General features: G+C 36.9%; 1 protein-coding gene across 1 annotated transcript in view; it reads left to right on the forward strand.

The window, feature by feature from the left end:
* LOC139743289 (syntaxin-12-like) overlaps positions 1 to 18,271 on the forward strand; it is a 28,655-nt gene extending 10,384 nt beyond the window's left edge. The window contains exons 7-11 of the mRNA XM_071653783.1: positions 1,776 to 1,832; positions 3,176 to 3,346; positions 4,146 to 4,218; positions 6,159 to 6,241; positions 14,583 to 18,271. Of these exons, the coding sequence (XP_071509884.1) occupies positions 1,776 to 1,832; positions 3,176 to 3,346; positions 4,146 to 4,218; positions 6,159 to 6,241; positions 14,583 to 14,675 (477 nt within the window). The 3' untranslated portion in view covers positions 14,676 to 18,271. The remainder of the gene's footprint in view (positions 1 to 1,775; positions 1,833 to 3,175; positions 3,347 to 4,145; positions 4,219 to 6,158; positions 6,242 to 14,582) is intronic.
* Positions 18,272 to 23,149: the final 4,878 nt, after the last annotated feature.

Below are 23,149 nucleotides of genomic sequence, written 5' to 3' on the forward strand. Positions count from 1 at the left end.
ACAACAGTGAAGGGATTATCAGGTTGAGCTGAAATTTCCTGCACCATTAAGCACCTTTTATTTATGTTCGAGAAAAAAGTGTTCCAGAAAAATTACCAAACCCCACAATTTCCCTATCATTTTATGATCCCAATCTTATTGAATAGGAGAATTGCTCTTTCAGAAAATATAAAAACTAAAATCTTACTAGGTTTCACCATTTTGAGTCCTCGCACAAAATTGGGTTGTGCTACTTTACGTTGGTTTTGTGATGCATGGCTGCTTAATAACAAGGAAGTGACTGCAACAAATAATTTACCTGCTTTTGGTATTGATTTTTTTCTTAACACTTATAGATTTAAAGTCTGCAATCATGATCAACTGAAATAATACTTAAAAGAAATTTCAAATAGAACGTGATACGTCCTTAATTACAGCTGATTATGATTATTTATGTTTCATAATGTAATGTGATATAGTCAGAACATTGCAGGTTTTTACTGGTAATCCGTCTACGCATTATATGTGTCTCATGTTTTCCTGCTATGATAGTGAAGGTATTTGATTTCATTTCATTCATTTGTTTATAAGCACAGCAACATTCTTCAGTCCGGAGACTGTTCTTCTGCAAGTCCGTGCAGATAAAATACAACATAAATATACATGTATCAGAAATGAAAAACAAAATATATGCTTCCAAATTATCTTCATAATACTGTGTATGAAATTAGGTGGAATCTTGTGAGTAGTGATGGTCAAGGTCAAAGGTTATTCTTTTATGTCGGCCAGAAATGAGACTGTCATTGAGTATAATGCAATCAAACCAAAGCCATGCTAAGGTGATCACTGCTTGTTTGTTTGCTTTTTTTCCCCTATTTTGTCTTTCTTTCTATTTTCGTAGATTTGGCTATAGTCAAGAATGACAAAATCTTTAAACTAGCACTTTGTTTTCGGTGCAACATTTTGAGTTGACATATAGATTACAGAATAATGTTTTTGTGATGATGTAATTTAAATATGTCAATATAAGGAGAGATCTTTTCAAACTGAAACTGATTAAACTGATTGCCAATTATATCAAAAGTGTGATAAGTCACTAAACATTGATTTAATGATTTTGGTATGATGAGTTGTCCAATTTCACCCTATCAAAGTAACAGCATGAAAGCTAGCCACCAAATGAATCCAACTTTAGGCTTAAAAGTTCAGATGCAGTTGCACTTTTAATACAGGACATTAGCCATTCATGCAATTTTAACTACAATAGGTCAACTCGAAACACCATAGCGACATGCTTGGAACACATTGAAGGAAAAATTTAGTGACTGGTTTGTGTGTCATATTTTCAAACTTTGAAATTTGATTAGGAGATGGTTGAGATACCAAATTGTCGGTGTAGTAAACACCAACTGTAGTGTCTTTCCAAAAGCACAATTCAAGGCCATTTTTTTAAAGAATGCTATCTCTGGTTCCTTATTGATGTCAATAACTATTATTAGACATTGAATTCATGTACCCTGCCTTTCTGTACCAAGTGATATACGTAGGTACAGTGTAGATTACCATAAGGTTTCACAAGCGTCAGGAACAATGATTTATTTTTTGCCCATTAGTAGGGGACTAGTTTTCAGAGAGTAGGATGGTATACAAATGTCCAGAGCATCATAGACTGCTTTCTTGTAGTCAAAAGGTCAAGATTTACATTTTATCATTTAATATACGAGACTAACATGCCTCTTACAGGTGATTAGTAATTATGAATCATTAAAGAAAAAACTCTCTTCTTTTCAATCCAGCGTGTGGCCAACAAGATGAGGTCCAGCCCCAGTGTTGGTCCCAGGCAAGGAGGAGGGGTGAGTAGAGAGTCAGGGCACACTGGTGCTGGGCTACATGGGCCTTACAAGAAGGTCCAAGTGGTAGGGAAGGACAGGTGTAGGGAGGCAGTTTGGGCTCTGGTCTCAGAAATATTGGCTAATTATACTGTAAAAGTGGGGAAAAACCCTCTAAAATTGAGTAATTTTTTTGCACACGGCCCAGTAACATGAATTTCACATGTTTTTAATTCAATTTGATTTAAATCAAAATATAAACCAGTATTACACATAGAAAGCAAAAATTCTTATGTGCTTTTAATTTCCATGCCACATAGTTGCATGTTGCATGAAATGCTCAAAAATTTCCACACCACAAAAATGTTCACTTAACAGTAGTCAGCCTTTCACAGAGAAACTCCTTTGAGTCAAATGATAGAAACAAAATATCAGTTGCACCTTCCAGGGGCCAAAGTGGAATTAAGTTTCTTTTCTGCCAGTTTTATATCATCTAGAGTACTGCTCATGAATACTAATGATAAAGCACTTTAAATTTGGATTTTAATGTGCCCTTAAACTTTAGTAAGTTGAATTTCTGATAAATGGGTCTGAATCTTTAATAAGAATTACATTGCGAGCATTACCAATTAAGCTCTCGATGTCAGGATACCCACCCACAATATAGACTGCTGTAGGCCTACAGTATAGATCAACAGTGCTATTCCCATCCTAAATGTTTGTTTTCTCTGTTAAGGGGGGGGGGGGGGGGGTATGCAATGATCAGGAAGACTTGCAGTTAAGTGGGTAATCCAAGGATTGAACCATTTACACAGTGTTGCCACCATTAATCTGTGTTGTAGAAATACATAGGGAACATGATAGTTATGCCAGTTTCATATTCATTTGACAGAGTTTGGAATGTTGGATTAAAGAGGTAAAAAATCTCACATTAAAGGTTAATCTTCAAAACGAGGACAAAATCTCAAGTATCTAAGACTTGTTAACACATATAAAACCACTTTTAATCTGCCTTCAGAAGTGCATCCTGTCCATATAAGTGAATGTTAGTACTTGTTTGTATTAGAAGTATCAGTTTACATTCACTGTATCTTGACAGTGCAGTGTTACATTGTGTAGCTGTTGCCTTACACTTTCTCTTATTAGTCAAGTAATTCAAATTGTTATAAATTGTAGGTATGCATTTTTAACCTCTGTTTACTTTGCTGTATACGTGATAAAAGACAGTAGTGTTCACGCTTTCAGTTAACAAAACCAATGAAATAGTGTACTAAAACTATGGATCAAGTCTTTCTAAATGTACATACTAGCATGTTTTCTTGAAAATGATCATTATACCAAAAATGTCCATTATACCTCCCATCCAGTCAATGGGGTTTGGAGAGGAGCCAAGTTATGACCAGAAGACGCCTCTGATGAGGGAAGAGGAGGCAGAGAGACAGAGAGAGATGCAGAGACAGATGCAGCAGCAGGAGGCTGCCATTGACTATGACCTCACCTTAATACAGGAGAGAGAAGAACAGATCAGGCAGATAGAGGTATACTGAAATCAAGGGATGGAGGGATGGTGGGATGAATGGATCAGTGGAAGGAAGGGAGGGATAAAAAGGGAGGGAGGGAGGGAGGAGGAATGAATAGATGAATACATGGGTGGAATGATAAGTGGGTGGAAGGAGGGATGGATTGACTTTGTGATGGATGGATAGAAAGAGGGATTATTAGGTGGATGCATGATGGAAAGATAAATATCAAATATATATAATAGATGATTGACTGGAAAGATAGACGAAAGAAAGAATTGTAAATATGATAGAGAAATGAATTTATATATTGTCTGGAAAGGCCATCAGAAAAAAAAGTCAGTGTCGAGCCCTATATATCATACAAAGATGTATATAATGGTTTTGTAATGTACAAATTGCATAGAGAGCCAGCCAGTGACTAATTATTGAAAGAGAGGAGTGAAAGAAACGGGGTGCTATAGGTTCTGTGATTCGTCACATTTTTTTTCACATTCAGAATCTCCAGAGTTCATAGTGAGACATCTACTGAGACAATTGTAACTTACAGATGACAGCAATACTAAGGAACATCAGTATAACTGCAATCATCTTTTTAGTCTATTTCTGTTCATGTGACAAGCCTTCATTGTTTCTACTTTGCATAATTGTTTGTCTGCATCAGCAATTTTTGGCATAACCTTGTGACATGTTTCTTTACATGACAATATGACGTTTGGAAAAGAAAATTTACCTAGAGTGATAAAAAAAGACTGATTTTTTTAGAAAGCTTGTGACATGTCTGCTCAGGAATGGTTTACCATGTGTTTTTGTCTAGGCTTCTATGCTGGATGTCAATGAGATCTTTAGAGATCTAAGTATGATGGTGTCAGAACAAGGAGAGATGATTGGTGAGTCAAGTCTGTTTTATGACATCTTTCTTTTTATGAGTTCAAAGTTCTTACCAGCTAGATGTAACTATTTACATGGGCTTTCATTCTTGGATATTGTATCGAAATGAGAATATGAACAAAAACAAAAACAATAACAGTGATTTTAAATTGGTGAAATGAAGTGTGTGGATTGAATTTCAGAGGTTTGAGCATCTTGTCATATTTATGAGGTGTAACAATGCAATCTCCCATGATGAATGTCATTTTGATAAATGAGAAATAAGGAGAAATATAATAAAATCATCTATACTGACAATTAAGTTTGGGACATTATACCATTAAATGAAACATACCAATGGATGTGTTTGTTAGCCTATCAAAGGTCCTGTTTACCTTTGGCAGCAGAGATTTAAAACATTTTCAAGGTATCACATTTGATGTTTATGTGTGGGTTTGTTGTATCACAAAACATCTTACCATATACAATTTTTACAATGAAGCCTAAAATATAAAGAGATATCAGTATTTTTCTCAATAAACCATAACTGTAGACGGTTTAGTCTGAAAACATTTTTGTTATAAATATTCTTCATATTTTGTGTATTTAAAACATACTTAACATCGATTATACAGATTCAAATTTTTACGGTGGTTGTTTCTATCCCTAACTCACATTTTAGAACCATTTTAAAGCACTAATGCTGGGTTTTTGTTTCATTTGCAAATGGTAAATTATGCTTTAAGTCTTGAGGTAATCTTGTTGTTGAAGTGATCAAGTTGTCCTCATTAAATTGACTCTGAACTCTGAATTTTACTGCATGGCCTGCATTGTTGAAAGATAAGCTGGAATTTGTTATTTTCAATAAAAAAAAAAACAAAGTCAATTTCAATCTTCTAGTATAAGTATTGTCAATCTAAGGATCACTTATGAATTTTGCCATTTAGAGGCTTTAGATGATTCTTCAATCAAAATGGAACAGCGTATGACCAAACTAGCACTCATATGAAATAAATATATATTGTACATGTATATGTATATTGTTAATTCTACCTCATGAAATACTAAAAATTAATGATAAACTGTTTTAAAATGCCATACAACACCATCCCACAGATATTTTGTTCACAAAATAGAAAAATTGTGCTGTAAGACTCATTTGGTGCACAATCAAACACAGAGCTGCCAACTAATACTGATTTTCAGTAATTTCTACAAAAATTGGAGAAGAATACTGAAGGTTACAAGCAAATTACTGATTTTAGTAATCATTGTCTGTGATAAATTCTATTACACTGTAATAAGGATTACTGATTTTCACTTAAGAAAGGTGCAAATTACTGATTTTCAGCCATCAAAGTACTGAAAGGCTTTTACAAAAGTTGGCAGCTCTGCAAACAGGCAGAGTTTTGGTTGAATATCCTTGCTTCCTTGCTACAGTAATAACTAATACTTGTAGTTATTCTGTGATTTACTAAACATTTTTTCTACTTCATTCTTGAATGATATTTCATGTACAGCCCCAGATCTCTTAGAATTAACTTAAAGTTGTAGTGATTTGTCCTTCAACAGCGAGATGTAGAGCAGCTCTTTACATTAGTGAGAGACATAAGGAGATGCTGCATGGTGGTGAATATGGACCACTGGATACAGATTATACAAATGTGTGTATCAGGGAATTACAATAATATAGTATTAGTATCGCAATAGTATCTGCTATGTTTAACATTAGATATAAGACATGTGCAAGAAATACAGTGATAGGTAATCACTTGTAACTTGTCACACAACTTGACATACTTCATCTGCTACTGCTCAGTTTTTGTATTATCGTTGATATGAATGTTTGATAAACGTGCAGATATTGAAGCTAATATAGACAGGATGGACAACAGTGACAAGAAATACATTGCAGTACATAAATGTGAGTTTTGTGTTGTCAATCTTGTCCATCTAATAGATTCAATTGAAGCTAATGTAGACAGGGCTGGTGACAATGTAGAGGAAGGTGCTAAGCAGCTTGCGACAGCCAGTAGATACCAGGTAAGTGCATTCGTTCTTCTCATGTGGACTATTTCCAGCTTTTATGACTTTTCATGGCAACCATTCATGGCTAGATGTGTGCATCATTTGTGTATCACCAAGACTTTTCTCAGACAGTGATGTTTGGTCAGCTTCATCTAAATGTTTGGTCAGTTTCATCTCGTATTCACAGCCATATATTTGCCAGATATCAGGAGTCCATATTTATCAGGATAAGGAGTCTGTGAGACAACATGTGACAAGGAAGACAAGTTATCATCCTTCTTTGTTTCTCAGTGGAGTTCATGGGAAGTTTGGGAAGTTTGTCTTGTGTATAGAGTTTTTCCAGTGATAAATGAGATTGATTTATCTTTTTTAAAGAAAAGAATTCTACTGACTGGGAGTAACAGTGCTCATATGATGAGTGGCTAACTGGGTTTCATGTTTGTCTTTTCACTGCTTGATTTGTTGAGAGGAAAATGATATTACTAGGCAGCTACTCAAATATTTTGCCATCGATCACAAAGCTTTTGAATGAATTGGAAGAGATGTTCATAATGACCCGTGAGTAACCCTTTCACAAACAGAGGCTGTATTCTGCCTTACATTCCTCTCCAGAAAAGTATTATTAGAATATGTGACCCGCTACAACAAAAGGATCCTAAAGTCGCTGACGGCCTAGCTGAGAAAATCGAGTGTGAAGTCACATCATCAAAATTGGTCAAAACAATCGGATTTCTGTTTTTTGCTTAATTTTGTAGTCTAATGTTTTGTCCATCATCTGCCAAAATTTTGAAGCTAAATGATCAAAGGAAAGGTGAGAAATCAGCATTTTTCTGGGCCATGATTCTCCGACTTTCAATGGAGCAGAAACATGTCGGAAGATTCGGATTTAGCGCCGCAGCAAGACTCCGCCCCTAGCAAGGAGGGAGTGATCTTATTGGTCAGAGCGTAGCATCCTGATTACCGATTGGTCGTGCATAGACCGCTGGTGATAAGCTTGAATGAACACAACAGAGGTCGCTAGGAGCGTGCCTTTTATTGTCAAGCGGCAAAAACTGTCTCGCCTCCTCCTTATCATGATAACGTTGGAAGGACAACTTTGAAGGCATTTTTCTCGAAACTCTGATTTCCTCAACCACTTGACATGTGCTAATAAAATCATCGATATCTCCGCAACCGATTTCTTTTATGAGTTGTAATGTACATGGAATTTAAGTAGAAGAGTAAGGGAATAATGTCATGCCATTTTCAGAAAATTGTCCTCCCCGACTTTCGGACCCTTTTGTAGCGGGTCACTACCATGAATTTATTTACACATTCAAGAATCATTTTTACCCAGTTTCAAAAGAGATTGTCTTCTTTGAAAGAGAATAAGGGGGAAAGAGTTCTTAAGTGGTACCTGTATGAAATGTGGTTTAAAACCATTGGATTGTGAATCTTATACTTTTTGATTTTGTTTGCTTGTTGTCTGTTTGTTTGTGTGTTTGTGTTTGGAGGATACATAAAACCCAAAGAAAGTAGGACAGTGTCCAAACAATGGCACAAGTAGCCCAGTGTTCATTCTCTTCTCATTGTGACCTCTGCTTCTAGTTGTTGTTTTTATTGTTATTGTCCTACTCATTTGACATCCTCCATTTGTGGCTTATATTTGCCATTTTGGCTTATATTCTGTTTATTTTTTTCGTCAGAAAAAAGCGAGGAAGAAGATGTGTTGCATATTCATCATTCTTGCTGTGGTGGCCGTCGCCCTCACCCTCATTCTCTACTTCACACTCAAGTGACAATGTGTCTCATGTTTTTATAGACATTTTTGCAACCCACTCAGTGTGTGTCATGCATGGTATCAGGAATCATGTTGGAAAGTCTTCATATGCAGCAGCAGCCTCAGCAACCTGAAGTTATCATCTAGTCTGCCTAGGATGCTGTTTAACAGACTTGGTGAAAGGGAACAAGTGACAACAAGAATGTGCTTCTGTTAAAGCCACATCTCTAGGTGGCCACTAGCTTTGCTTCTCAATGAAATAAGCATTTACCCAGTGATATGAATGTTTGTGGCATTGTGTTCTGGAATACTTGTAGGAATGATGTGAACTGCATTCAAGACAATAATTCATAACACTTTGCCATTAATATTAGGAAAATCGTTCTTACCGCGAGCTGTATTCTCAAGTTGCACTTGAGATGGAGATCTTATTTTGCAGGTTTTAAAAAGATAGACCATATACTGCAAGTTTTGTCAATTTTTTTAAAATAATTCTGAATAGAAAACTTGTGTGAAGATGCACGGAAAAAAAAAACCCAAACAAACAATGCCCATTTATTTATTGGACTTATGCTAGTTCCATGTGGGAATGTATCAGACATTGGTGCAGCAGGTAGATAAGAAGTAAATGAGATTATGATTATATTATGTACTATGTAGACTGGAAGGGCTGCAGAATAATGTAAACACATTGTGGGTCACTTCTCTGTTATTACTCTTGTTAAATCATTCCAACTTGACATACTTTGTCTGATAGCAAACATTAGAGACAGAATTAGTGCAAGATGGTTACAAGAGATGAACAAAATGAAACCATATTGGACATAGAAACATATTATGTATTAACCCTTCTTTAACTGGGCTATTTGAGACCAAGTTTTTACTGGGGGGGGGGGGGGTCAATTTGACCCCTCCTTCAGATCTCGGCCGCAAAATTTTGCTTGAACATAGACCCGGATGTCAACTACAAGACTATATGGTCATACAATAGAAAAATTTGATGTTATTGTCCCCGCCGAACGAGTTCGAGCAGGGGACTATGAAACGGGCTCCGTACGTGTGTGTGTCCGTCCGTCCGTCCGTCCGTCCGTCCGTCCGTCCGTCCGTGTCCGTGTGTCCGTGTGTGCGTCCGTGTGTGATCAAAATCTTCAATTTGCTACTTCTCTGTCATTTATGAGCCAATTTTAATTCTGTTTGCTTTATATGATAGCACTACATGGGAGCTTTGAAACTTCTACACAGAATTTCAGTCGTGACCTTTGACCTTGACCTTTGACCTATATTGTACATTTTGCTACAAAATGCTACTCCTTCGCCATTTCTAACCCGATTTCGATTCCGTTTGCTTTATATGATGGCACTAGGTGAGGGCTTCAAAACTTCAACACAGAATTTTGACCTTTGACTTCTTTGACCTTTGACCTTGATTTTTGACCTATATTGTACATTTTGCTACAAAATGCTACTCCTTCGCCATTTCTAACCCGATTTCGATTCCGTTTGCTTTATGTGATGGCACTAGGTGAGGGCTTCAAAACTTCTACACAGAATTTTGACCTTTGCCTTCTTTGACCTTTGACCTTGATTTTTGACCTATATTGTACATTTTGCTACAAAATGCTACTCCTTCGCCATTTCTAACCCGATTTCGATTCCGTTTGCTCTATGTGATGGCACTAGGTGAGGGCTTCAAAACTTCTACACAGAATTTTGACCTTTGCCTTCTTTGACCTTTGACCTTGATTTTTGACCTATATTGTACATTTTGCTACAAAATGCTACTCCTTCGCCATTTCTAACCCGATTTCGATTCCGTTTGCTTTATGTGATGGCACTAGGTGAGGGCTTCAAAACTTCTACACAGAATTTTGACCTTTGCCTTCTTTGACCTTTGACCTTGATTTTTGACCTGTATTGTACATTGGCTACAAAATGCGTTTGCTTTATGTGATGGCACTAGGTGAGGGCTTCAAAACTTTACACAGAATTTTGACCTTTGCCTTCTTTGACCTTTGACCTTGATTTTTGACCTGTATTGTACATTGGCTATAAAATGCTACTCCTTCGCCATTTCTAACCCGATTTCGATTCCGTTTGCTTTATGTGATGGCACTAGGTGAGGGCTTCAAAACTTTTACACAGAATTTTGACCTTTGACTTCTTTGACCTTTGACCTTGATTTTTGACCTATATTGCACATTTTGCTACAAAATGCTACTTCCGGCGGGGACATATATTACGCACCGCGTAATTTCTACTTTTCCTTGTATTTTTTAATAAATTAATTATGCAAATTTATGCTTGAAATCATATTTTTACCTATAACTCCATTAAAAAGATTGAAGGATTGCTAAATTTTTGTGTCAGAGTTTGTCAAGACACATCGAACAGTTTTCTTGTAAAAGAATAGCACAATCAAAATCAGTTTCTTTTGTTTTTTATTTTTTGTTGATTTCTTATGTATTTATTGGGTTTTTAGCTCACCTGAGCCAAAGGCTCAAGTGAGCTATTGCGATCGCCCTTCGTCCGGCGTCCGTCGTGCGTCGTGCGTCGTGCGTCGTGCGTCGTGCGTCGTCCGTCGTCCGTCGTCCGTCGTCCGTCGTGCGTCGTGCGTAAACTTTTTACATTTTCATCTTCTTCTTGAAAACCCCAAGACCGATTTTCATCAAACTTGGCAGGTAGCATCCCTAGGGGGTTAGGAACTCAATTTGTTAAAATGGGCACCATGCCCCACCCAGGGGGCCCCCAGGGGGGCCCAAACCCCCAAAAATTAAGGAATCTGTAAAAATCTTCTTCTCTAGAACCAGAAGTGATAGAGCTAAGTTAATACTATGAGTTAGTACATTGATGACTGTAGTTTCAAGTTTGTTCATGGCAGAATCAGGGGTGCCCCCCTTGGGACCCAGGGGAGGGGGGTGGGGAGGGGTTCTAATGGGGCCTAAATTGTACATTTTCATCTTCTTCTTAAGAATCCCATGATCCATTTTCACCAAACTTGGCAGCTAGCATCCCTAGGGGGTTAGGAACCCAATTTGTTAAAATGGGCACCATGCCCCACCCAGGGGGCCCCAGGGGGCCCCAAACCCCCCAAAATTAAGGAATCTGTAAAAATCTTCTTCTCTAGAACCATAAGTGATAGAGCTAAGTTAATACTATGAGCTAAGTTAATACTAATGACTGTAGTTTCAAGTTTGTTCATGGCAGAATCAGGGGTGCCCCCCTTGGGACCCAGGGGAGGGGGGTGAGGAGGGATCCTAATGGGGCCTAAATTGTACATTTTTATCTTCTTGAGAACCCCATGACCCATTTTCACCAAACTTGGCAGGTAGCATCCCTAAGGGGTTAGGATCTCAATTTGTTAAAATGGGCACCATGCCCCACCCAGGGGGCCCCCGGGGGGCACACACCCCCAAAATGAAGGAATCTTTTAAAATCTTCTCTAGTATCAGAAGTTATAGAGCTAAGATAATACTATGAGTGAGTACATTAATGACTGTAGTTTCAAGTTTGTTCATAGGAGATCCAGGGGTGCCCCTCGGGGAGGGGGGGGGGGGTTGGTTGGGAAGGTCCAAATGGGGGCCTAAATTGTACATTTTCATCTTCTTTCTGAAAACCTCATGATGGATTTTCGTCAAACTTGGCAAGTAGCATCCCTAGGGGATCAGGATCACAATTTATCAAAATGAGCACCATGCCCCACCCAGAGGGCCCCAGGGGGCCCCAATCCCCCCAAATTAAGGAATCTTTAAAAAAATGGGACCTTATTGTACATTTTCATCTTCTACTTGAGAGTGCCTGGTCAAATTTTGGTAGAGCTGTGAATAATTTAGATTAGTGACTGCGTGAAAGGTGAACTTGCGATACTCAGGTGAGCGCTAGACCCGCGGGTCTCTTGTTTACCTTTTGTGACCCGCTACAACAAAAGGATCCGAAAGTCGGGGAGGACAATTTTCTGAAAATGACAAGATGTTATTCGCTTACTCTTCTACTGTAATTTCATATATAACACAACTCATAAAAGTACTCGGTTGCAGAGATATCGATGGTTTTATTAGCGCATGTCAAGTTGTTGAGGAAATCAGAGTTTCGAGAAAAATGCCTGCAAAGTTTTCCTTCTGACACTATCATGATCAAGGGGAGGCGAGACAGTTTTCACCTATTGACAATAGAGGATATGCTCCTAGCAACCTCCGTGATGTTCATTCAAGCTTAATAGCGATAGCAGGCTAGCACGACCAATCAGTAATCAGGATGCCATGCACTGACCAATAAGATCACTCTCTTGTTGCTAGGGGTGGAGTCTAGTTGCGGCGCTAAATCCAAATCTTCGGACACTTTTCTGTTACGCGTAGGAAGTTGGAAAATCATGGCCCAGAAAAACGCTAATTTCTTGCCTTTTGTTTGATCATTTAGCTTCGAAATTTCAGCAGATGATAGACGAAACATTATACTACAAAATAATGCCAAAAACTGAAATCTGATTGTTTTGACCAATTTTGATGATGTGACTTCAAACTCAATTTTCTCGGCTCAGCCGTCAGCGACTTTAGGATCCTTTTGTTGTAGCGGGTCACTTTTGTTTTCTATTGTTTTTTTGCCAAAATTTGTTCCAGGCACTTTTTCAAGCTTTTCTACATTAGAATTGATTAATTTCAGTAGTTAAAAGTTCAAATAATCTAATTTATATCAATTACAAAAAAAAAACATAATTTGCATTGGATTTGCACAAGAAATCATGAATTTGAGCTGTTTTGGGGTTGACATGCATATGCAAAACATTGCGTAAGAATGGTGTACCCGGACGTCGCAAATTTGGTCTCAAAATATGCGGGAGACTACAATGAAAAAAGTCATGAAATGGCAGAGAATAGGGTTTAAAGGCTGATGTAGTCAAACAAGTTGTCCATAGTGATGCTAAGGGATGTAAAAACTTATTGACATACATGCTTACTATTCTTGATAGCCAATCACAACTACACAAAATAAATGTAAGGAGTTGAGAAAGGCAAGGTTGTGCCATGTTACAACCTATTGAAATGTTTCATTTCATACTACCGACTTTAGATTTATACTTCTTGGAAAGGAATACTGTGCAGTCATTTAACCATTAGATACTAATCTGACTTTAAAACATTGTTCTCCCACACAGACAAGAAGAAATCAAAGTACATGAGTTTACAATAATGTCATTATAATTAGAATTTAATTGTTTTGAAGACTATATCTGCATATGATATTACCATGGGTACCACCACAGAGACTCCAACTCTCCCGTTTTCGACAGGAGATCTCCCGCCGAAAGCCTATTTTTGCACAATCTCCCGTTCTCCCGTTTGAGATTTAATTTCTCCCGCCCTGGCTCTGTGTCTCCCGGTGGAAAGGATTTCTTACTTATTTCTATTGTATGTTGAAAAAAATAAATCTTAGATAGCACCAGAGAACATCTAATCGTAGGAACTTTGCGCACACGTCAACTTGGAGTCTCCCGTTTGCTAGGGGTTTCCGGCGGGAGAATCTCCAGATCAGAAGGTGCTTTGGGTTGGAGTCTCTGCCACCATGCACAGGATTTTATTGCACCATATGTTTCACAAAGTGGCTTCTGTCTGTGTCAGTGCTAGACATTGTAAAGCATATTCTGCCCTACTTCCCTAATGAACTAAAAACAAACACCTTTTATTACCATACTCCATTCAATGGCAGCCTCAGTCCAGTAGGGAAAAAAAAGTCATATGGATAAACATTAGGGATGATTTGTTTGTTCAGTGATTTGTGTAACCTGCGTTTGTGTGTAACCATGCCATTTTCTTGAGATGTTTACTAGAGGGAATGGCATACTGGCAGTCAAAGAAAAATATCCTGGCTTTCCCTCTCAGTCCTCTCTTCATTTTTGGTTGGTTGGTTTGTTTGTTTGTTTGTTTGTTTGTTTTTGTTTCTTTGCCATATTGTGTATTCACCTTTCTTAATGTTATATGAGGCAAACTCATTGTTGGAAGCCAATAACATGTAATTATCATCCTTCCAGACATCCTTGTCATTATGAGAGCCATTACAATGTGACAAACATCAGGAAACCCCTTTGCTCCAAACATTAAAGCAAGTATTATTTTGTAGATTAATGGCAGACATTTAGACATTGATGGCAGACATTTAGACATTGTCAGCTTATTGCATACTTTATACAACTACAATAAAGGATTTCAAGTGATATTTTGCAAATAATTGAAAGGCCGCACCAAAGAGAAAACTTGTAATGCAACTGAAGTGCTGTTTGTAGAAATAGTGTCATATCTCTGTTGTGTATTCGTGAAAGAATCCATTATTTCATGTCAATCAAAATGATGAATATGAAAGTGACCCTGACAGGTGCCATACCCCCCCCCCCCAATTAAAAAGGGGGGGGGGGGGTATGGAGAGCTTGTAAATCTAAAAAGACAGGATATTAGAGTCTCTAATCGTGTCTGGTAGAAAAATAATTGTTTAATGAATTACTCTTGAACAAGAAAAGATCCAATGTTTGCACCTTATGAAGTATTTTTCATAAAATTATTTATATACAATATAGGAGCAAACTTGTTGACTTTCTCTTTTTTGTTGCAGAAAAAAGCTCGCAAGAAGATGTTCTGTATCTTCTGTATTCTCGCCGTCGTTGCCATAGTGATAGTGATTGTACTGGTCATACTTTTGAAGTGATATCCACCTCTCAAGGTTAATCTATTTTATTACAAATACAGTCAACCTTGCTTAAGTGGACCTCGCATAAGTTGAATATTGCCTGAATCGAAGGTCTTTTCAAGTCTTCTTCTCTTTACATTCTATTGATTTTAATCCCTCATAAATGGAATTATCTCTAAAGTCGAAGCTATTTCTTCAGTTGAAAGAGATTCAACTTAAGCAAGGTTGACTGTAGCATCAGTCAGTACTGTATCTCACATGCTCATTATTATATAGTGTGTTTAGATAATATCTGTAGCAAATGAGAGAAATGCATGAAATTTACATGCAAACAAGATTCCACCAAGTCGATGACAGGCAGCTTGGAAGTCTTGTGGTGTCAGTGTCTGTCAGCAGTTATTAATGTCCAAAGAGTGTTATGTAAATATGACGGCCATCTTGTTTAGCCCTGTGCTTTTGTTCAGCAAGCCTGCTTTTTTCTCCTGTTTTTGAGTCACTGCCCTCTGAGGAATGTTGGATTTCAGTGTTTCAGCTAGAAGCAGCATCAAGAAACTGCATTGACAAGTGAGTGCCATGTCCCGAAGAGTGAATGGACTAAAAGATGTAGACGTAGCAAGGAGTTAAATTGATCATTTGAACATAATTTATACTGAGCTGCAGTGAAGGAGTTTGTTAGTGTGGTGCAGACACAACTATTAAACATGATTGAAAGTTTCCTGCTTCTCTATTGCAATAGTGAGATAAGAAATTCTGTTGTAAAGTAACCTACACAGGGATGTTAACCTTTTATACAGCATTGCAGTATTCCGAGTGGTAAAAAAAAATTGGGTTTTTGGTGGAAAAACAGTATTTTTACCTTTTTTGGAATATAAATATATAGTACTATAATTAGGGAAACCTGTATTTTTAATGAAACTTGCAGTATTTTTGGCCAAAAATGGTACATAACACTGCAACAAAAAAAAAAAAAAAAAAGGGAACAGTTGGCATCTCTGAATACACTGTGTTAAAACCCTACACTGTATTAAAAAGAAACAACCATGTGGAAAGTTATGGTGGTTGTTGTAGGAATACCTAAATGTAAATATTTGTTCCATGCATTATTATTTTTATTGATTTTCTTTGTGATATGTCCATTTACATTCAAAACAGGTAGTAGTTACAAGAAGAAGCAGAAAGCAAAGAATGTGTAGCATTTCCAGTTTTAAGTCATTATTATGAGAGTGGTTGCAGACAGGTGATCCACAAACATTTGTACTGAGTCTCCTTATTTCATTTTCATAAAAGTAAATTTCAGTTTATACCAGTCTCTCATATATAAAGTGCACTCCCATTATAACAAATTCCTCAGAACTGGCGGCGTTCTTTCAATATATCAAAATTTCATTAAAGCCGAACAGTAAAGTACATAAAGAAATACTGATGATAATTTTGGAATTTTAATGTCTACTTCGTTGTATCTAAATTTCGTTGAAACCATATCCGTTATATTTAAACAGGAGTGCACAGTACGTTTGTTTTTATTTTTACGTGTAGCAAACTGATATTGTTTAAGTGTGATGAAGTCCCAGTATGTGCTTTCTTTTTGTTAAGACAAGTGTTAGTTTATAAGTCATTGACGCAGTGCCTGAAGCACATTATATGCCAAATTGCAAAGGATGTTTCCAGCCATAATTGTATATTTTGTCTCCTTGGGTCTGACTACTATGCCATTTATTTTACAGGAGCAGCTCAGATTTTTACATTGCTGGTAAATTTTACATAAATTTGCTAGAAATTAAGTACATGTACTTTGGTGTGAATATCTTTACTGTTATCATTTAAATCAAAATGTCAATAATATACACAGGTTGTACTATTATCAGATTGTGATGCATTTCCTGTGTTTCTTTCACTGCACACTGCCTAGGTAATAAGTTTCTTCACACAGGGGAATATTTTCCAGAACTTTCTAGAAAAGCAAGATTTTTGGTTGATGTAGTGGTGTGCAAGGATGACTCATTTTCAGATGAGATTTGGGATGAATTCTGGTATTATAGCATAATATTGCAGAATTTGCTGTTTGTAATGGATCATTAGACCACCTATTGCTACTCAATGTTTTATGTTGAAAGCATTTAAGATGTACATTTGTTTTCATACAAGCAATGGCAGAGAGAGGATGTTTATCAGCTGCAGCTAACCCTTATGGCAGCTTTATTAGGTATCTTATTCTTAAAAAGACTTTAATGTGATGTAGCCATTGAATTTACTGTGTATTATATGAGAGGATGGGTAACCACTTTACTAGTGGCAAAGTCAATGCTCCAAGCAAAACTGTCAACTTTTTAAAAACAAAATCAAGAGCTTTAGATATGAAATGCCTGTGTACAAGAATAATTTTCTATTCTTTTTTTTTTCTGTCATCGAACACATATGCACACACAAGAAGCCACAGCTAGGATGTGCCAAGATAAGAGAGAAAAAAAAAGAAGATCTCAATGGAATTTCTTGAAAGTTTTTTGAAAGACTTTCACGAAGCAGAGCAAGCTGGAGACAAATGTCTTAAGACCAGGAATGAATGAGACATGAGGAAAAGGCTAGTGTGACTGTATATAATGCCAAAACATTTATATCATGCAAGCCTTTTAGTTGTCGTACCAGAAGTCAAAATAGAGGCAAAATTTTGTGCCACTTGATGCTAGTCTCTTTTTCCACTGTCTTGTACGTACATGTTATCTGTTGTGTAATCCTCTTTTTGTAAAGTGGACCAAATTCAAAGCACACTACAGCTGTCAAGTCTAAGTAGATTTGTTGTATGAACCTAAGACTGTGCAATAGAAGTATGTGTGATTTAATACAAACTTAAAAAATCAAGTCACTTTGTCATTGCAACATGTTCCTAGTTTAAGTGATTAATTTGGCAAAATATAATTTTGACAATTAATGCTGGTGTTCTGTTAAAGTGATACAGTATTTTGCCTGCAAAACATATGAAATGGAGACAACAGCATGATTTAAACAATGATTGAACACAATTATAGAAGCAGTTGATGACAGTGGTCTAGATATTAGAAAATAGTTTCTTTTCCTTATCACTGCTGTCATGAATGGCACCGAACACTGAAAATCAAGGGCGTCGTATTTCACCATAACACTTCTGATTTTACTATCCTTATCGATCCAGTCCTGATCTTTTTTATCTGTTATGTAATACATGGGTGTAACATGACATTCAACTAGTCCTAACTTGTTGAGCTATTACATGTAACTGGCATTGTGTTAAATCTTCAATAAATTTGGTTCTAATTTACATTCAACAAATCCATTTACATCTGCGTAATGTTTTTAACTGTGCAAAAATTCCAGTGTAGGTCATTTTGACAGATTATGGGAAGAAAGGATTATGTTTATCACTGATCTTTGATGAAACATGTCAGGACCTCAGTGCTGGTAACATATTGGAGTGCACCATTTAAGGGTCCAATTCATGTGAATAATTTCTATACCTTTACTTGCTCTCATACTGCACCCTGGGAGATATCCCATGTACAAAAGTGTTTCTATACGATTCCTTTGCTGGTCAATTTTAGGGTAGCCTATTGTAGTAATCAGATATTGTCAGCTGAGAATGAGAAGGGTGTTGAAGTTGCCTCAAACACTATGGCTTTAGTGGCAACTTAACGCCCTTCTCATTCTCACCCAATGTAATAATGTATGGATTCTTGTATTATATGTACAGTGGACTCCCATTATAACAAAGTCCTCTAGACCGGCAGTTGTTTTGTTTTTTGTTGTTGTTTTTTGACGCTATATCGAAATTTGTTATAATTGAACAAAATAATAAACAATAAAAATACATGGAGTGGATAATGTTGCAGCCTGAATTTTTACTTAGGTGGAACCGGAATTTTGTTATAACCATGTTTGTTACAACGGGAGTGCACTGGATGTAGAAGCTACACTGATTTACATTGAATACATTTACTATATGTATAAATAGATGTATTATGAAAGTTATGATGATTTATGAAACAAAAAAGAAGAATAAAAGACCAAGCAAATACTCTTAATTTCTTGTATTTTATTAGAGACATATAAATTTGCCAGTATTTAAACAGTATCTACAAGAGAACAAGTACTGAATTGATCTGACACATAAACATACAATCTATGCCCAACACTTGTTTTCAGTAATTCACTCTTGACTGTATGGGTATTTTTATGTACATACATTCTAGTCTAGACATGGAAGTATTTTGAGCTTTTAACAGTTCACATGACAAATTGTGAATCTGTGAATCGGGGGGGGGGGGGGGGGGATGTGCTGTAAACCACAGAAACTTTACTGATTTTATAGTCATAACACTATATTAAAAGAAAATCTCCCTGCACAATCTGTCATAAATCTAAATTATACATCATTCTGTTCTGAGCTAACTAGACAAAAATCTAGTTTGTAAATCAAAAAATAAAACAAGCACCAACACCAATAATCATACTGCCATGAGATTGAGCCAACAATTCATTTAGGAAAAAATAAATAAAAATTGAAACAAACCTATTGTAGAGTGGATTCATGCACATGGATACACACGTATTCAAAAATAATTACGAAAACTGCTTGTTCTACTGTGATGTAAAGCCATTCCTTAGAGCATCCAAGTACAGATACCAATCCCTTACAAGATGTTCATCTTCACATCAGCACTGGTCATACCAAGTGATGTACATTATGTAGGCAAGTTTTGCAACAGTTTTCTAAAGACTTCACACAACTCAAGTTTAACCAATTGTACATTTCATCTAAACATACTATGTCCTTCATGCAGCCATTCTGTGAAGTTTGTATAACAAATGACTGCTCATAGGTATGTAGAAGCACTCATTGCCTGTAATGTCTATATTCCTCAAGCAATGAAAAAGGACAGTATGTACAACTCTCACAGATTTAACTATCTGGTGCTGAGAATTGTATTTCAGTGAAAAGTGGACAACCTACACATGAGGTAGACACTTTAAAGGGATCCTATAGGTTTGGTTGAGACCTAACTTCATTTTTCTAAAATTTTTTGGTGAGATATTGAGAAACATCTTATGAAATATGAAAGAGCATGTAAGTCCATCGCATGAGGAATTCAACATTTATTTGATGAAAATTGGTTTTACAATGGCTGAGATATCCAAAACAGAGCGATTCAATAAAGTGTGGGACCCACATTTTATTACGTTCGCTTTGTTTTACTTTGTTTCTGAATATTTCAGTCATTCCAAACCCGATTTTCATCTCATAAACTTTGAATTCCTCTTAAAATGGTATGCTCTGTACTATTTCATAGGTGTTTTCTTGGTATCTCACAAAAAGTTAAAAGCCCAATTTTCATCTCCACCAATACTGTACTATCCCTTTAAAGACAAACTAAGAATTGTGGTGTGACAGTTAAAGAGTGAAAGAAAAGAGAAGGAAAGAGGTAGAGAATCATTACTTGACAGCAACAGCAGCAATTGACAATTTACACTCAGACTGGATTTGATTCTCTTGTATGTTCACTCTACATGTACATGGTGGAATGTCGAACCCCTCCATACGCTCCATACCCCTCCATACCACAGAATTAGTGGTATGTATATGTGTGAAGGGGGTATTTCTATGAAAGTATACCACAATTCTATTCACATAGGCAATCTCATGAAGACCTGAACTAAAAAGTAGGTGTGAATGGGGTCCTACTTGTTAAGTTTCTCACCTCGAAGAGTGTTAATACAGTATACAGTAATACAGGCACATGTTGAGATAGAGATAGAGAAGGACAGAGTGACAGTAGGCATGCTTCATTTTACCACACTACTCTAACCTATTAACCCTAACTGCACTGGGGGGGAGGGAGGGGCTGGGAGGCCCCCTCTCCATACTTTTGGCGATTGCATCGCGACTGCTGGGAATTTCGGATTCTCGCTTCATGACTTTTTCCCCTGAAGTCTTGCGCACATTTTGATACATTTGTCCATATCGGACCTACCTAAGGGGTGTTATGGGCCAATTAGTATGTGCATGTCATTAAAACGGCTAATCGCTGCATATATTTCTGTACAGTTACATACTGTCAATACACCATGGCTTGCATTACTTTATAAATTTTGCTCAGGAATTGGTTTTCCACTTGATTCATGCTTCTATATTGTTCTGAAATAAATTGGGCAAAGTTTAGAAACAATGATATACATAAGGAATATAGAACAATAGAAAACATAAGAAATAAAAACAATACAAAACATAACAAAAAAGTTGCTTTTTCCCTGTTTTTTTTTTCCTCTGATTTATTTCACATTTGGGAAACATTATTCTTCATTATTACACAGTTTTCATGTAATTTTGTACTTGTTTAGGCTGAAATTATGAAAATATCCCCCAAATGCATAAAATATGCATTATGAATAATTCATTAGCTAATTATGCAAAAAATTGCATAATTGATTAAAATAAATTACACCATCAGATTCAGCACGCGAAGATCTATCAGCATGCAAATTTTCAAGTTCATCGGACATTGTGTTTCCGAGATCAATGGGGGGGGGGCCTCCGAGGCGCCCCCCCCCCCCCAGTATTTTCATGAAGCCAAATAGCCCAGTTCAGTAAGGGTTAAAAGATATCATGAATCAGATAGGATTACCAGTGTTGCTGCTAAGCACAGAGATGAGCCATTGGCTGCATATTCACATTACCAGCTATTACAAAATGGGTTCAAGAACGTAGCCAATAGGAAGCGCTGAAATGAGTCACGTGTGCTTTGGGTATTCAGTCCCATTGTACTGCGTGTTAAATCCTATTGCCGATCGTCTGTGCGCGCGGCGGCTCCTTTGAATTGCATGCATACGCGCTGTCAATCCTGTAAACAACTTCTAGTTCGGACTGCCGGCCGGCCAGCCTTTCTTCCCTTGTGCATATAACGTGTGGCGTACGTAGCATACGTACAGTGTACAGTAGACCAAGCAAGCGTTGTGGGACCGGACGCGTACATGGAGTCACTTTGAAGGGCAAATCCAACGATTTAGCAGGTTAATTCTTACGTTGTTTACAGAGTATGTTGTCTAGTAGGCCTATATGAGGAGTCTATATCAAGTCTTTAAGGTAAAGGGTGCATATTCTATGTAAAATAGGTAAGTTTTCATGCGGGAACTTAAGTGTCCGGAAACCCAACCCCCCATCATACTTATACATGTACACTGTATGTGCGGGTTTTCCGAGTGCGACGTGCGTAAATGTTTGGGACGAACATCTTCGGACGTCTTGACCCACAAAGGTACGTGAAAAACGCTGAAAAATGTTGTTAGTTTTCGAATTTTCAACCCATTTTATAAAACAAATGATGCACAGGATTATTTCGTATCCTGTGCATCATTTGTATATGATAAGTGCACATGATGCTTGTAAATCACTTTGTGTGAAAAAAAGTGAAAACATAACACTTACATACAGAGAGATACAGTAGACTCTCGTTATAACTAAGTCCTCGGGACCGGCTATTTTCTTTCGTTATATCGAAATTTTGTTATAACTGAACAAATATACAATAAAAATACATAGAGTGGATAACCTTGCGGACTGGATTTGTACTTCGTTATAACCGTGTTCGTTATAACGGGAGTGCACTGGATGACAATCTGAGAGAGAAAAACTCCTATGTGACCTCCAATCAGTTATCAGAGATTGCAAGTACATAACACTCTTGAATAAGAAGAAGATGCTAATGCCTCAAGATGGAGGAGCTTGTAAGACAAAATAAAAGACACTAACAACTGATGAATGGGGAAGCAGCAGCCACTACATTTTCACAGTTGGCCATTCAACATTCTGCATCTCAATTTGATCTCTTCTAATTTAAAGGATCTACTGTAAAGTAAACAATTTTCTCATCAGCATGTACCTTGAGCCGGTTGAGTAAAAATATCTCATAGAGAGTGATGCACTTTATCTAATGCCTCAGTACTGTCTATTTTCTTGTTTTACATGAATAAGTATTAGACATTTGCATTAACATAACTTAAAAAAAAAAAAAAAATGACAATCTCTATGCCACAGCCCATATGATATCATCCAACATATTGAAGTGAATAGTTGGCATACTCACATTTCATAATCTAAACCAAAATTATCATCTAGTCATGGACACTATAAGTGACAGACCAGAAAGATCATTCTCCAGAATTTCACACAGACCAGGTGTATGAGATGTGTCAAAATACCAAAGTTTGATTTTCTATACTGTAAAACGAGGAATGTTCGCATTCATTTTAATTTCGCGAATTTCGCGAGAGCCAAGATTTGCAAAATTAAAATACACATGAAAGTTCTTGTCTACATTATACGCATTGAATGTTAGAGGCAACTTGCGAAAATTTTATGCCGCAAAAAAGGCCGTCAGCTCAAATTTGCGAAAATTTAATGCTGCCAAAATATCATGTTTTACGGTACTCTACATGTAGTCCCTATGAGAACAATCCATGGCACAGTT

This window comes from Diadema antillarum, unplaced genomic scaffold (genome assembly GCF_040938485.1).
Source record: "Diadema antillarum isolate AM-2024a unplaced genomic scaffold, OU_Dant_1.0 seq00001065_RagTag, whole genome shotgun sequence".
Taxonomy (NCBI): Eukaryota; Metazoa; Echinodermata; class Echinoidea; order Diadematoida; family Diadematidae; genus Diadema; species Diadema antillarum.